A 13,251-nucleotide genomic window follows, 5' to 3' on the forward strand; every position below is an offset into this window, starting at 1 on the left:
GACCCTGATGCTGGGAAAGATTGAGGGCAGGAAGAGAAGGGGACGACAGAGGATGGGATAGGTGGATGGCATCACTGACTCAATGGACATGAGTTTGGGTAAACTCCAGGAGTTGGCAATGGACAGGGAGGCCTGGCGTGCTGCAGTTCATGGGGTCACAAAGAGTCGGACATGATTGAGTGACTAAACTGAACTGAACTGAAGTTGATTCTAGAAACCAAAAGGGAATCCTTATTGTCTGCCTTCGGGCTGTCAGAACGTATGATCTTGTGATCCTTAGTCCTTAAATTTCCTGGAAAAATTGTATCAGTTGTTTACATTTCTGTTGACTAAAAACTGAAGTAGATAGTGAAGGAACAGTAGGGTGGAAAGCAGTGTGAATGCTGGTGTGAGAATGAGGTTTTGCTCGGCTGACATTTAATTTGTTCTAATTCATTTCCTATACCAGCTTTCCCAGTGTTTTTATTTTTAAGTGACAAGAGGAAATGTGCCCATCTGAACTTTTTCAGAATTCTGGCTGTTTCTTAGGCAATATAGGAAGGGCAGGAGGAAAAGGAAATTGGAATCTGACTTTAATTTCTTGTAGGTAGTTCCCAGCCTCTAGTCTTTGGGATCTGATCTCACTTCTCAGCTCTTCCTCCTGTTGGCTGTGACCTTGTGCTAATTAATTATTACATCTTTGTAGTCAGGTTTCCCATCTATATGAAGGGGATGAGGAGAGCTTATGCATATTGATGTTGTTTTTAAGATGGCTTCCCAGGTGGCATTAGTGGTGAAGAACCTGAGTGTCAATGCAGGAGATGCGGGAGACGTGGGTTTGATCCCTGGGTCAGGAAGGTCCCCTGGAGAAGGGAATGGCAACCCACTTCAGCATTCTTGCCTGGAGAATCCCACGAACAGAAGAACCTGGCGGGCTACAGTCCATAGGGTCACAATGAGTTGGACACGACTGAAGTGTCTTAACAGCATGTTGTTTTTAAGAATTGAACAAAATAATGTGTGGAAAGTTCTTAGTTCATTGTTTGATATAAAGTGCTTAGTAAGCGTTTTCATTGACTATTATGTTTTGTTACTCAACTGTCTTGTGACATTATGACTTCATTCGAACTTTTCAAAACCATTAATTTTCAAACATGTCCTATTAAATGGGATTAGAGAAAATTATACTCCTGGTTTCTTCTAGCCCCAAGAGCATTAAATAACTTATGATATCTTGTCATATTTTCACTAATATCAATCATGTAATTTGACATTGCATACAAATCATAACTCAGGCTCTGTGGTATGATTTTAGATGAGTGTATTATCCAAGCCTTTATACCTTTTGTTGATTTTATGGATGGATCTCTTAGATTGTTATTGTAATCCTGAGTGCATAGAAAAGGTTTCCATTTTTTTGGTTCTGCCACAATTAATTTTCAAGTACTTCATTTCAGTAGTTTAAATAAAAGACACAATCTCATGATATAATGTTTTGTAGGTGTTTTTGTTTCTTATGAGGATTTTTCTGTAGTTTCTTGGGCCAATGTTTACAGGTAATGTGGACTCAGTCCATGTATTGTTCTAATTCATTTCCTACACCAACTTTCCCAACTTTCCAATCACAAGATTGGATCCAAGAATTTCAGTTTTTAAGAAAAGGACTTTGTCTTATGTGTCATCAGATTTTCTCTTCTGTACCCATAGTTCTCTGGGTACTAACTAGAAAAACCAGAGAATGTTCCTTCCTGGGGAATTAGTGAATAATCTCTCACAACTCCACATAATCAGCTGCAGGACACAGCTTGTCTATGGATCTTTTAAGACTTTGCCAAACATTAGTAATTTCTCACTCTGATATTCTTATAATCTCCATTGTATTTTAAATAGCATATTAACTCTTCAAAGTCCTTTCACATACTTTTACCACGTGATACTCCCAGTAAGCCTCTGAAATAGGTAGAGATCTGTCAAATCACAGACGAGAAACGGACCTGAAGAGTCTAAACCACTGGCTAAGCCACTAACAAAAGGCAGAACTAGGATGAGAATTTAGCATGTCCATACCCAGGCAGGACCACATAGCAAGGAGATCATGCTTCAGGGGCCAATAGAAATGAGGTCAAATCCTGATTCGACCACTTACCAGCAAGATAGCCTCATCAAGTAGTTAAGCTCTATGTGTCTCAACTAACTCATTTCTAAAGCCAGGATCATAATAAAGATTATGCTGGGTTCTTAGGTACATTAGATTTATCCACAGTAACGAGTAAATAGCACAGAGTCAATGTCTCAGAAATGTCTGTTTTCCCTGCCACTATTTATCATGTACTCACTCTCTTTCACTTATTCTTTCCTCTGCATGTATATTCATAAATCTACTGTGTGACTGATTCTCAGAGACAGTGGGGAATAATGAAATGGCAGAATATAGGTTGTGGAATTTGATAGATCTTGGTCTCAATTCTCCTTCATCAGTATTAATTCCAGGCCTTAGACCTCAGATTCTGAGGCTCCTCATCAGTGAACAGGGACAATGATCCCAACCTGACAATGGTGACCTGATGACCAAATGAGAGAACCACATGCAAAGTATCTGCCATCTGGCAACCACAAGCGCTCAGCAATGGTAATTTCTATCCCCATTCCTTCATCTCTTGGAGATTATCATGCACCTATGGAATGCCTTACTAAGTACTACACATTCACGACACCAGCAGCCCTGTGTTAGAGCAACAGGGGTTTGAACTGTGTCTTCCAGTGTCACCAGTTAAAGTTACAAAGTGTATGGTTAATTTCGTTTTCCTGTAGAAGAGAAAAGCCCCCTGATTAGTCTAACACTGAAGCCTTTCAGGCTGAGACATGCTAGAGAGTGACAGTGAGATTGTCACATCGCCTATGGATGTCGTGTTTCCAAGGGCTCGGCTTCGCCAGGGTCCCCAACACGGCACACGGCCTTGCCGCCACAGCTCCATGGAAAGAGAGTCTTTAGCCTAAACTTCAACACCTTCCCCCACCCACCCCCACCCATGTAAGCAGAGCTTTGCTCTGGAGCAAAAGATACTGGGCCAAAGAGCCTGTCAACACAGCCCACAGCCCTCTATATCCACTCTGATAATGCAGCAAAAGAAGATACAGGAGAGATACAGGAAAACTCTAGTTTACTCAATAGGGCAGTCTTTCCACGATGTCTCTTTCCACATGGGTCTCTTTTTTCTGCCTGTGCTTTTACTTGATCATCTCCATGGGGTCCTCTCCTTCTCATTCTCTATTATGTTTTATAAAATTTAGGGAAAAAACTAGAAAACAAACAAAAACTACTTCACATGAAACAGGAAGCAAAAGCAAATGGGATTAAAATGCCTAAAAAGGAAAGAGGGGTTAAAATAATAAGACTCATGGAAAAAAGACACTGTAATCTTAAAACCAAACATCGGAGTTTAGCAGGAGAGCTCCATTAGCTATTTACAGAATTTGACTGTTCATGTTAATTTAATTTTGGTTTTACAAAACTTGAGTTTCTGTGGATTTTTTTACCTTCTTAAACTCCATTCCTCGTGTATGTGTGTTTTAGATATTGCAGCCTCTTTTTTCCTCCTAGCATCTTTGTGGCATTATAAGGCTCCTGAGTCCATATCTCCAGCCGGGTGATGACCAGCAGAGCTGCCACCATCATTTGCAGCAGTGAGCCCTGGGCTTTTACCACAGGTGGAGAGGATCCTCAAAGGGGCAACACACTTTTTGGGGGGAAAACACAAGGGAAGTGAAAGCTTTAATATGAGGCACATTTCTAGAAAAAGAGGGAATTACAAGACTATAATACAGTGTGGGTTTTTCACAAGTCTGGTGTTTGGACTTGTGTCTTTTCCACAAACAGCTCACAAGGAAGACAGATATGGCTGTTAGCCGCTGACAAGTCTAAGAACAAGCAGGAGAAAGGAGCCACAGAGGTGAGGACCGAATGAGGCACGATGCCACTATTACACCAACATCCTGTCTGCTTAGGGAGATGAGTGACTGAAAGCACTCGCGCTCTCTGCAAGATGAGACACTGGCGTAGTCTCCACTTGCCTTCTGCATCTCTCACCATACCCTCCTTCCCACTCCCAGCCCAGTTTTAAATGTATGCAAATAACAAGGTTTAATAGGAGTCATCCAAAATAAGTCAGCTCCAGCACAAAGGCCAGAGTGGCTTCCAGTTTGATCTTATTCAAATCCTGTGTTAACATTTTAAACATGTTCTCAGCAGCCCAGGGAATTTACCTTTTCCTTATGGACTGCTGGATTCCTTTTTTTCAAAGCAGCTCTGAACACTTAAAGATGAACAGCTTTTTAAAAACTGGAGAACAAAGCATTGGCATGTAGCCGTAATGCCAGTAATCCGAGGTGTATAATATAATCTGAAACCTACTGCTTAAATGAATGAGTGGTCTGTGTGGTCTGTGGATACAAAACAAAAGCAACTTTACTCATTAAAACTGACCTCAGAAGTGAAGAAAATGTTCTCTGTCCTTCATTCTCCCAGACAGTCAAGGTCTCTTACCTTTCCATGGTGAAGCTTCTCTGGGGCGCTGTCTTTCTCATCTTCACATTACTTCTCTGTCCCTTTTTCAGTTTTCTGCCTCTCTTCTTTCTTTCTCCTTATATAGCCCATCTCTCCACCTTTTTCTTTTTCTTTCTGAGTTTCTTTTACCTCCTCCTCACAAATTCCTCCTTCAACAAAGCTTAATATGAAATCGAATTATGTTTATAAAATATTTATGAACAAATTTTTATATGCTCTATTCTTAATGTTTAATTCAAGTGAGTTGGAAAGTCTTTAATTCTCTGTGCTAATTATCCATTAATTACTTATCTGTTAGATTGCTGGAAAGACTTACAGGATTAAGATGGATTATTCTGATAAAACAGCTTTAATATAAGACTGCAATAATGGGAGAAAGAGACACATTGAAAGAGTCTGGAGATCTCAGGCCCATGTTTCTTTCTTCTTCCACTGCTGGGTCCCACAGAACCAGCTTTACATCCAGTTCTTAAATCAACACCAGAATGTGTGCAAACACTTCTGTCCCAGGAAGCTTGAGCTCTGCTCATCATGGGGTCTCCAGAATGAGCTGGCCATATAGGCATATTCCAGCCACCCATCCAGTCTCAACCATCAAAACCTTCAGCTCCACCAAAACCAAGTACTAGGCATAAATCCCATTATTTTCACTCACTGAGGCTGACAGGCTGGTGCATTCTGCCCCCAAATAACTCACAGACCCATGGTTAATATAGTTTAAAGTTTTGGTGAGTGCTATTCTAAGGAACCTTAGATAAGCATTTGGCCAATTCAGACCTGCTGAGATTAACCCATACTATTCTTTCTCTTAAAATCCTACCAAGCTACTTTGCTGTATATTTAAGCTGGAACTAAAAGGACTTTTTTTGCTGTGGGTCTAAAGTCAGTGTTTTCAGAATAAACTTCCCCCAAGCCCCGTTTAAACAAAATGGAAGGGGTGAGCGGCCCCGGCCTGGTCTTTCTCCCTCTGGCAGGCCTCCTTCTCGGCCCGCACCTTGCGCCTCATCTCCAGGATGGCCCTTTCCACCTCCTCCAGGGCGCGCTCCCGCCTCTCCACCGCGCGCTCCCGCCATTCCACCGCGCGCTCCCTCCTCAGAAGCTCCTTTTCCCTCTGGCTGGCCCACAAGGCCAGGGCCCCCACCTGCTCCAGGAGCCGGGCCCAGTCGCCCTCAATACCCGCGGGGAGCTGCGGCCCCGGAGGCCGGGGGTCCGGACGCTGCCCAGCCTGGCCGTGGCCACTCTTCTCCAGCTCGTCCTTGTGCATGCTCTTCAGATGCTTCCAGAGGGCCGTGGTGCCCACGTTAACCCCCGGGCCCCGGCTCACCTGCCTGCCACACAGGCGGCAGGTGGCATACTGGTTGGGGTGGTGCCCGGCGCGGGCAGGGGCCAGGTGGAAGTACTCCCAGGCCTCGGAAAACCGAGTGCCCTTGTGGGGGGGCAGCGGGCCGGGCGTGGCACTGGCGAAGGGGCCGGCCGGCCCTCCAGTCTCACTGATCTCCGCCTCCTCCTTCTCCTCCAAGTGCCCTTTGGCCTTCATCCTGTTTCCGTCCTCGTCCTCCTCTTCCCGCCTCATCCTGTCCCCTCTCTACAGCGTTCCGTGAGCCAGAAGTCTCTAGAGCTGAACTGCGCTCGGGAAGGGCCTGGGTGACTCTCGGGGTTTGCAGAAGCGGCCACAGGCGGCCACGCCCGGTGGTGTGACTTCCCTCCTTTCTGCTCCACTGGAGTCAGGGTGAGCCAGAGCCAAGCACAGTGGCCTTGGAGGCTCTCCTGTGCCTCCGCTCCATGACCCGGATGCCTGCTGATCCCTCCTGGGCTGGGCCAGGAGGCGGGGCAGCTCAGTGGAGCGATTATTATTGCAAGGCTTCTGGGGAGCTCAGTGTTCGGCACCTCAACCAGCACCACAGGCGCTTTCGAACACAGAAGTTCAGGTGTTCTCTTGACTCCTCCTGGCTGCTCCCACTGCTGCGGTCCTCCGGGAGACCTGTCTGATGCACTTCGGAGGCGGGAGGAGCAGCCCCAGGGTCCAGGATGCCAGGGCGAGGGCCTCACGGGGTCTCCCTCAGCGTAGGTAGAAGCGGACAGAGGCTGATGCTAACTAGGAGAGACTCGCCGTCCCTCTGAGCAGATGCAGAAGCAAGTCCAGAAGCTACAAAGCCTGCCAGGGTCTGGGAAATGCAGTTCCCAGTGTAAAGTCAGTTCCTCGGGGGCTGGGATTCTGAGAACTCCGAACAGCAGGCTTAGCTGTTTTCAGCAGGAGGAGCTGGCAAACCTGGAGGACAGGGCTGGGGAGCGCATCTCCACAGCCTGGTTGTGGCGGGGTGACCTCAGCAAGCAGCTCGCCACGCTCCACCTTCCCCGGCACCATCACCTGCAAAGCCAACAGTGGATGAGATCTGCCTGATGGCAACTTCCTCCAGATGTCTGGTGTAGGGACCCCATTTTAAGGATAAATTAACACATGGAAGGTTATGGTACATTTTAAAAAGAGCCTGACTTCTCTCTCTTAGATCATTGTTTAAATGATTGAGAACCTTATCCATCAAGCTTTGCCACCCTGAGCAATTCAGAAGTACCACCCAGCCCCAAGCGGGTACTTACCGGCAAGCGAGGCTTGGGACTGGGCTCCGAGGGCTCCGATGCAGGGAGTGCTCCTACCCCATGGGAAGGTTGTTAGCTGCCTGCTGCCGCGGGGAGGACAGCACCTCCACTTCCTGTTCCCTCCCACTTCCAGGGAAGCCTTGTTTCTACATGGGTGTGACCCTACCTGTAGGGTTTTTCTGCAATAAATGCAGGCCTTTTCTCCTCCTCCTTCCACCACCAAAAAAAGTTGTCCCTGGCAAATGTTGTGAAGTAAAACAATAAATCAAGCACCTACAAGTCTTAGTTGTTTCCAGAAGACTAGATCATCTGGCCTCTCAAGCAAAGAAGATTTAAGATGGAGGAGGGTGAAACATGGGCAAAGAAACCACATGCCTTGAGGATACCTGTGGTTTCAAATATTTTGTCCAGTTGTCAGGCCGTGAAGTCTCCATTGTTGGTTGGAAACTATTGGTATTATAAATAAAGTCAGTAGAAAAGTCAGAGAACTTGCAGAAAGGGAAGATTAAATAAAAGGACCCTTCTGCAATTTAGAGAAATATAGCAAATTTGGGGTTGATTTCTATTATATTATGTAACTAGAATTGGAAAAGCTGAAATCTGTGGCTTCTACTTTCAGTTGAAGTGAAATAAAGGGATAATCACAACTTAAGCAAAAAATATAAATTTACAGATAGACAGATTTTAGAAGGAAAAACTACTAAGAGGAGACAAGCCCATTTTACAGATATCCATGGGAGGAAAATCTTGAGTTACAGGAAGAAAATACAGAAATGGTAGAGTAGAAAACATGAAGAGACTAAAAGTTAAATTTCAAGTGAAAAGTAAATGTGTGGGGCCTAGAGAGACTCCAAATAGAAATGAAGAGTTGGTAAACAAATAGGGGAACTTTTTTTTAAGGATTTTTCTTTCCAGACTAATAAGCTAAATATTTTCAAACTGATTCTGTGGAAAATCCTTTGGAAAAGGTCCTGTCCAAACTTAACTAAACTGAATATGGGATCCTTTACAAATGGTCACCATTTCAGTATTTCCTCTGTGGAAACAAGGGAATGATCAGTGTTACAGCCAGACTTGGATTCAGTTTTCCTGACTCATCAATCTCATCTTGCTCCAGCCTCTGCTTCCAACATCCCCAGCTCACACCCAAGTCCATGAACCAATTCATCAACCATCTTTTGTGAATTTCCCACTACTTTCCACCTGTAGGTTCCAGGCCTGACTCTTCCCTGTCCACAAAATAAATGTGCCAAGTTGTTCCCAGATTTCATCCTTCTCTGTACTCCCACAGAACTCCCCAAATGCTTTTTGGCGCTTTCTACAGAATTCTTTGTGGTATTACTCACTTATACCATATGTACTTAGAATAATGTGCTAGAGAAACCAATAATTTGCTTGTTTCGTGAATACTTCATAAAGAGACTCACACTGAGGGAGTGAACGATTTTGACTCCTCAGCAGAGAAAGGTGTGTGTGTGTTTGTGTGCATGTGTTTGTATGCATGTGCACATAAACTCTTTTTCACATTATTTCATATTTTTTTTTCAAATCTGACATGTTTTTCTTCTTAATCCTTTGAAAGTTAACAAAGAAATACAACTTGGCTTGCTCAGCAAAATCACATATGCTTGACATTTCATAACATGTTTGACTTCAGTGTGAACTAGTTTAGCCTGAAATTTTTCAATTTTAGAGACCAGAGGAGTTTCAGGACAAGAACCATATTCCTAAACAAAGTCTTAGAACACTGTCTGGAGATAGTATAGAATATTTGAAACCTGAATCATTCCATGAAATCTGAATTTAGAAAATTTACAGGTGTTAAATCTTAATATTTTTATTGAGTTAACAAGAGATTTCTTCAGTGAGCCAGTTGCCTTTATAAAATAATGGAACTCCTACTCATTCCTGATATTACCATATCGTCATCTTTTGGTAGATTAGATGAGCATAGAGAAAATGAATCATGAGAGGGGCTAAAGGTATTGACAGTGATACAAAGCTTTACACATTTTTTAAACTTTTTTTTTTCACTATAGATCCTACACAAATCACCTAGATAAAATCAGTCTTGGCATTTTGTTGGATTAAATAAACAGAAATCTCTTTCCTTTACTTAATAAGAATATATTTCAGGAGACCTGCTTTTGCTTTTAAGACAGAAAGAGACAGAATTTCATGGATCTGCATTCCTGTCATGTGCCTGCATCCCCATTAAGAACTGAATGAGTTCTTAATGAGAAATCTGGGGCTTCAGCGTTTGCTATCTACCATTTTGGGTACAACAAATAACCTCCTCTGAAAGTCTCAGTATTTCCTTGGGGGTTTTACAGTGATGTTCTGAGGGATGTTCATCTGCGCCTTGGTGGGATCTCACCAGAAAGATGGGGCTTAGTATTATTCTTAGATTTGGTTTCTCAGCTCTGCTCAAAATCAGACTCTTCAGGCATAACTAGTCTGCAGGGGAATTAGCACACCAAGCATTACCTATAGGTAACAGTTCTTTACTAATTAACTAGCATATTCATCAATTGTGAGAAATATCTGAGAATTAAAAACTTAGGGCTGGCCACATGTAAAATACACATACCTCTTGACTAGAAAACAAAACTATAAAAAGGATTATAACTTTCTAGTGTCTCAGATGAAATAATGAAGATCAGATAATACCTTACTGCATATTTTCACCAGGCTCTTGAAGAAACTACCATCTCACAGAAACAAACACAGTGTTGGGAGGAAAAAAAAATAATACACTAACCCTACTGCTAAGCTCCCTGGTTTTGTAACATAAGCTACCTGCTCTTCTACTTGCTTCTTATTTTAATGCAAGGTGTTTTACCAGGAAATATGTTTTACTGAGATTAAGGTAACACCTCCAGTTTTACCATCAACTACATTCCACTCTCTTTAACCATTCAGTGATTCTGTGCCCTGACTTCCCCATCTGTCAATGGCCGTAATAAAGTGGGTCCTACTTAGCCTATAGGATTGTTAAGATGATAAAAAGTTAATTAGGTAAACTCTTTACAAGTCAAAAGTGAAATGTTTATCTTAAATGGTTTCTGTAGTTGTTGCTGCTAACAGTACTTTACATTATTGGGGGAACAAAAACAACAAAAGTCTGGGTCTCCTTTAGCTTTTGGTCTGACAGGATATTCTTCCCTGGCCTCTGCCTGTTATAACTTCTTCCTATTCTTTGGTTTCCACTTACCCTATTTTATTTTGCCTATGTAGAGATGTAATCTTCCTTTTCCAGAACTGAGAATCCAGATTCGCAACATTAGTTCTAGATTCTTCTTAAATTGACCTTGAATTCTAGCTGTTAATTTGTAACATATCTATAGGCGATGGCCTATTTATAGTTCACATTTTAAGAAGCCTCTTAAAGGTGAACACTGCCTTGTAAAAAGTGGAAAGGACTTCCCTGATGGTCCAGTGGTTAAGACTTTACGCTTTCACTGCAGGGGGTGCAGATTCAACCCCTGGTCCAGGGAGTTCCACCAAAAAATAAAGAAAGAAATTAATAAAAATGGAAAAAGTAATTTTGTGCCAATTTGCCTCATCTGAGGCCCGGTGGAGATGTATGGGGCACCAGTTTCTTCTGAACTGGCAAATAATTCTTCCCATATTCTGTCTCTAACCCCAGAGAATTTTCACCTGCTTGCTGAGGAATGTATTTCCCACAGCAAACCTCACCTGGTTTGTACAGAGGAGCTTCCCTCAAGCTGAAAGAGAAGGTAAGGAAATCAATCAATGGAAGTGGGTTTGGCAAAAAAGAAAACAAAGAACAATAGAAGTTGCCACTGCCCAAGTTGATCTTGGCATTTAAGAACAGTTCTCATTCCAAGAAAATATCATCTTGCCTACCAAATGCCATTTTCTGACACCTCATCTGGCTCCTCCAAGGAGCAGGGAGGTATTTCCCAGAATACAAGAAATACAGTTGACTTGGTCCATTCACATATGAACAGTACTGTTATTATTTAACTGTTGGTAAATGCAGATCTCTCCTATGAGAGGAAGTAAGTTTAATTCAATGTACATGTATTAATCATGTCATTTAGTTCCAATTAACTTAGCATCACTACCTTAAATCAACAAGCAAATAATTTCTATTTTTTCTTGCAAGGATCTGGGTAGGGTGGGGGTGGAGGATTGAAGGAAGTGTATGTAAGTAACTTGGCTCCATGACAAGGAACATGTTCATCAGGAGGATTAAAAGTTCCTGGAGCAGGACACACAGGGAGGCAAGCTCAGGTGAGAATGGACAGAGCCATGTTTTCATGGCAAACACGACAGACGCTGCCGGAACAATCTGGGCCATCTCCTGCCTGGGACAATGGCCCTTCTCCTTTCTCCAGAATCATTTTTCCTCAAAGCTCAATATATTTTCAGCAGTAGCAGTCACATATTTCTTGCTGTATTATCTTTAATTGATAAAGTTTTAAGTCTTTGTTGATGAATGATTTTATTGATCCACTTGACTCATGTTGAATTACTGGTTTTGTTACTGGATCACTTTAAAAACAGTTCACCCACAATAATGACAGGATGCAATCCTGCAAATATCTGTTAAGGGTCATTATAGACTTGTTCATCATAGATATGTTAGAAGGGTTATTATCCTTACATCCATGAGGCCAGGCACTGTGGCCAGAGTTTTACCAGCACACAACTGCATGTAGTTATTACTTTGGCAAGCGCTGACTTTAGAATTCGCATTTAGAACCTTCAGTGTCAAGAAGCTGTGAAACAAAGCTCTGACCCACAGGGACAGAGAGTTCTGCATTCATGTCCTGCCGCCACGTATGCTATTTGGAGGTGGTACCAACAGTGGCAGTTAGACAGGATTCTGTTTCTAAAGAAGACTCACAGGACCCCAGATGACAGTGTTATAAATAACACACAGTGTTATAAATAATAACAGCTTATTTCGGGAAAAGGATATAATCTAGCAACCATATCCTTAAGGTGAGCATATGGATCCCATGTACACATTTGGAAGCGAAGTGAAAGTGTTAGTCACTTGGTCATGTCTGACTCTTCGGGACACCATGGACCGCCGCTGGCCAGGTTCCGCTGTCCATGGAATTCTCCAGGCAGGAATACCAGAATGGGGGCCATTCCCTTCTCCAGGGGATCTTCCAAACCCAGGGATGGAACCCGGGTCTCCTGCACTGCCGGCACATTCTTTACCATTGAGCCCCCATGCAGCCCGTGTATCCATTCACAGCACCGCAAAGTGGAGGACCCAAAATGGAGTCTCAGCTGAGGGTGTTTTACATTTTTCTGGTCACTTAGGTGTATTCTTGCTACTACTCACTCTCCACAGAAGAGACCTCCCAGGATCTCACTCAGGCCAGGGACAAATCATCAATCTCGCTGTTATCAGCAATGCTGATGAGCTGAGAAAACTTGCCCCCAAACCCACTAGCCCCATGGTTATAAATAAAGGAATACCTTTAACCAATATATTCCATACCTTGACCATGGATCAACGCCATGTAGGAGCTTGAACAAAACAGTTCAGTTTAATTCCAGGCCTGCCAAACAAATGGACAGAGCTTCAGTTTGACCACATTTAGACTACACCACTGTAAGCTGAACTGTCTCCAGCCATGCCTTGGCATCATTTTACGGCTCATATGGGAAATGTTGGTGACGAACCTTGTTCTTATCTGTCTTGTAGAAATGTATACCACTAGTGAAAAAAGAAAAGACAAAGATGGATTTTGGGAACTGAAGTCTGTTTTGACAAGTATATATGATAATAAACCAGCCCACTCAAACAACCTGACCATCTGGTGTATGGCTCTGTCTCCAGCCCCTGGACACAAAGTGTGGAATAGCTCATCTGAAAAGATCACATTTTCCTTGGGTGAGTTATCTATTTAATGAGGTCAACAAGGGGGTGGCCAAGACTGCCATAAGTTCAGAACATTTCTAACTAAAACAAATAGAGTACTGATTGTTTCCATGATATTTTAATCTCTGAAAACTCTCTCTACACTATTCAAAATTATTCAATTTCAAAATATCAAACATTTTTTGACTAAAGGGACTCTCCTGAAAAGAATTTCTTCAAATAAAAAGTAGCTAATTCCTGT

At 42.8% G+C, this 13,251-nt stretch overlaps 2 protein-coding genes across 4 annotated transcripts in view; one reads left to right on the forward strand and one right to left on the reverse strand.

Annotated features, from left to right (window-relative positions):
* CD96 (CD96 molecule) overlaps nucleotides 1–13,251 on the forward strand; it is an 89,213-nt gene that overhangs the window by 30,448 nt on the left and 45,514 nt on the right. The window contains exons 6-7 of the mRNA XM_043892996.1: nucleotides 10,791–10,881; nucleotides 12,834–13,022. Coding sequence (XP_043748931.1) covers nucleotides 10,791–10,881; nucleotides 12,834–13,022 — 280 coding nt within the window. The remainder of the gene's footprint in view (nucleotides 1–10,790; nucleotides 10,882–12,833; nucleotides 13,023–13,251) is intronic.
* ZBED2 (zinc finger BED-type containing 2) lies at nucleotides 4,736–7,445 on the reverse strand. 3 transcript variants are annotated; one of them, XM_043892999.1, is made up of 2 exons: nucleotides 7,419–7,445; nucleotides 4,736–6,911 (listed from the first exon to the last, which is right to left on the reverse strand). In XM_043892999.1, the coding sequence occupies exon 2, from the start codon at nucleotides 6,114–6,116 to the stop codon at nucleotides 5,463–5,465; it is 654 nt and encodes a 217-aa protein (XP_043748934.1). In that variant the 5' UTR covers nucleotides 6,117–6,911; nucleotides 7,419–7,445; the 3' UTR covers nucleotides 4,736–5,462. The 3 variants fall into 3 exon arrangements, with proteins under 3 accessions (XP_043748934.1, XP_043748932.1, XP_043748933.1); XM_043892997.1 differs by lacking the exon at nucleotides 7,419–7,445 and adding an exon at nucleotides 7,142–7,410; XM_043892998.1 differs by lacking the exon at nucleotides 7,419–7,445 and adding an exon at nucleotides 7,308–7,402.

This window comes from Cervus elaphus, chromosome 31 (genome assembly GCF_910594005.1).
Source record: "Cervus elaphus chromosome 31, mCerEla1.1, whole genome shotgun sequence".
NCBI classification, from domain to species: Eukaryota; Metazoa; Chordata; class Mammalia; order Artiodactyla; family Cervidae; genus Cervus; species Cervus elaphus.

Coding starts and splice junctions, on each gene's coding strand:
- ZBED2 (XM_043892999.1), bottom strand. CDS start 6,116: ATGAGGCGGGAAGAGGAGGACGAGGACGGAAACAGGATGAAGGCCAAA.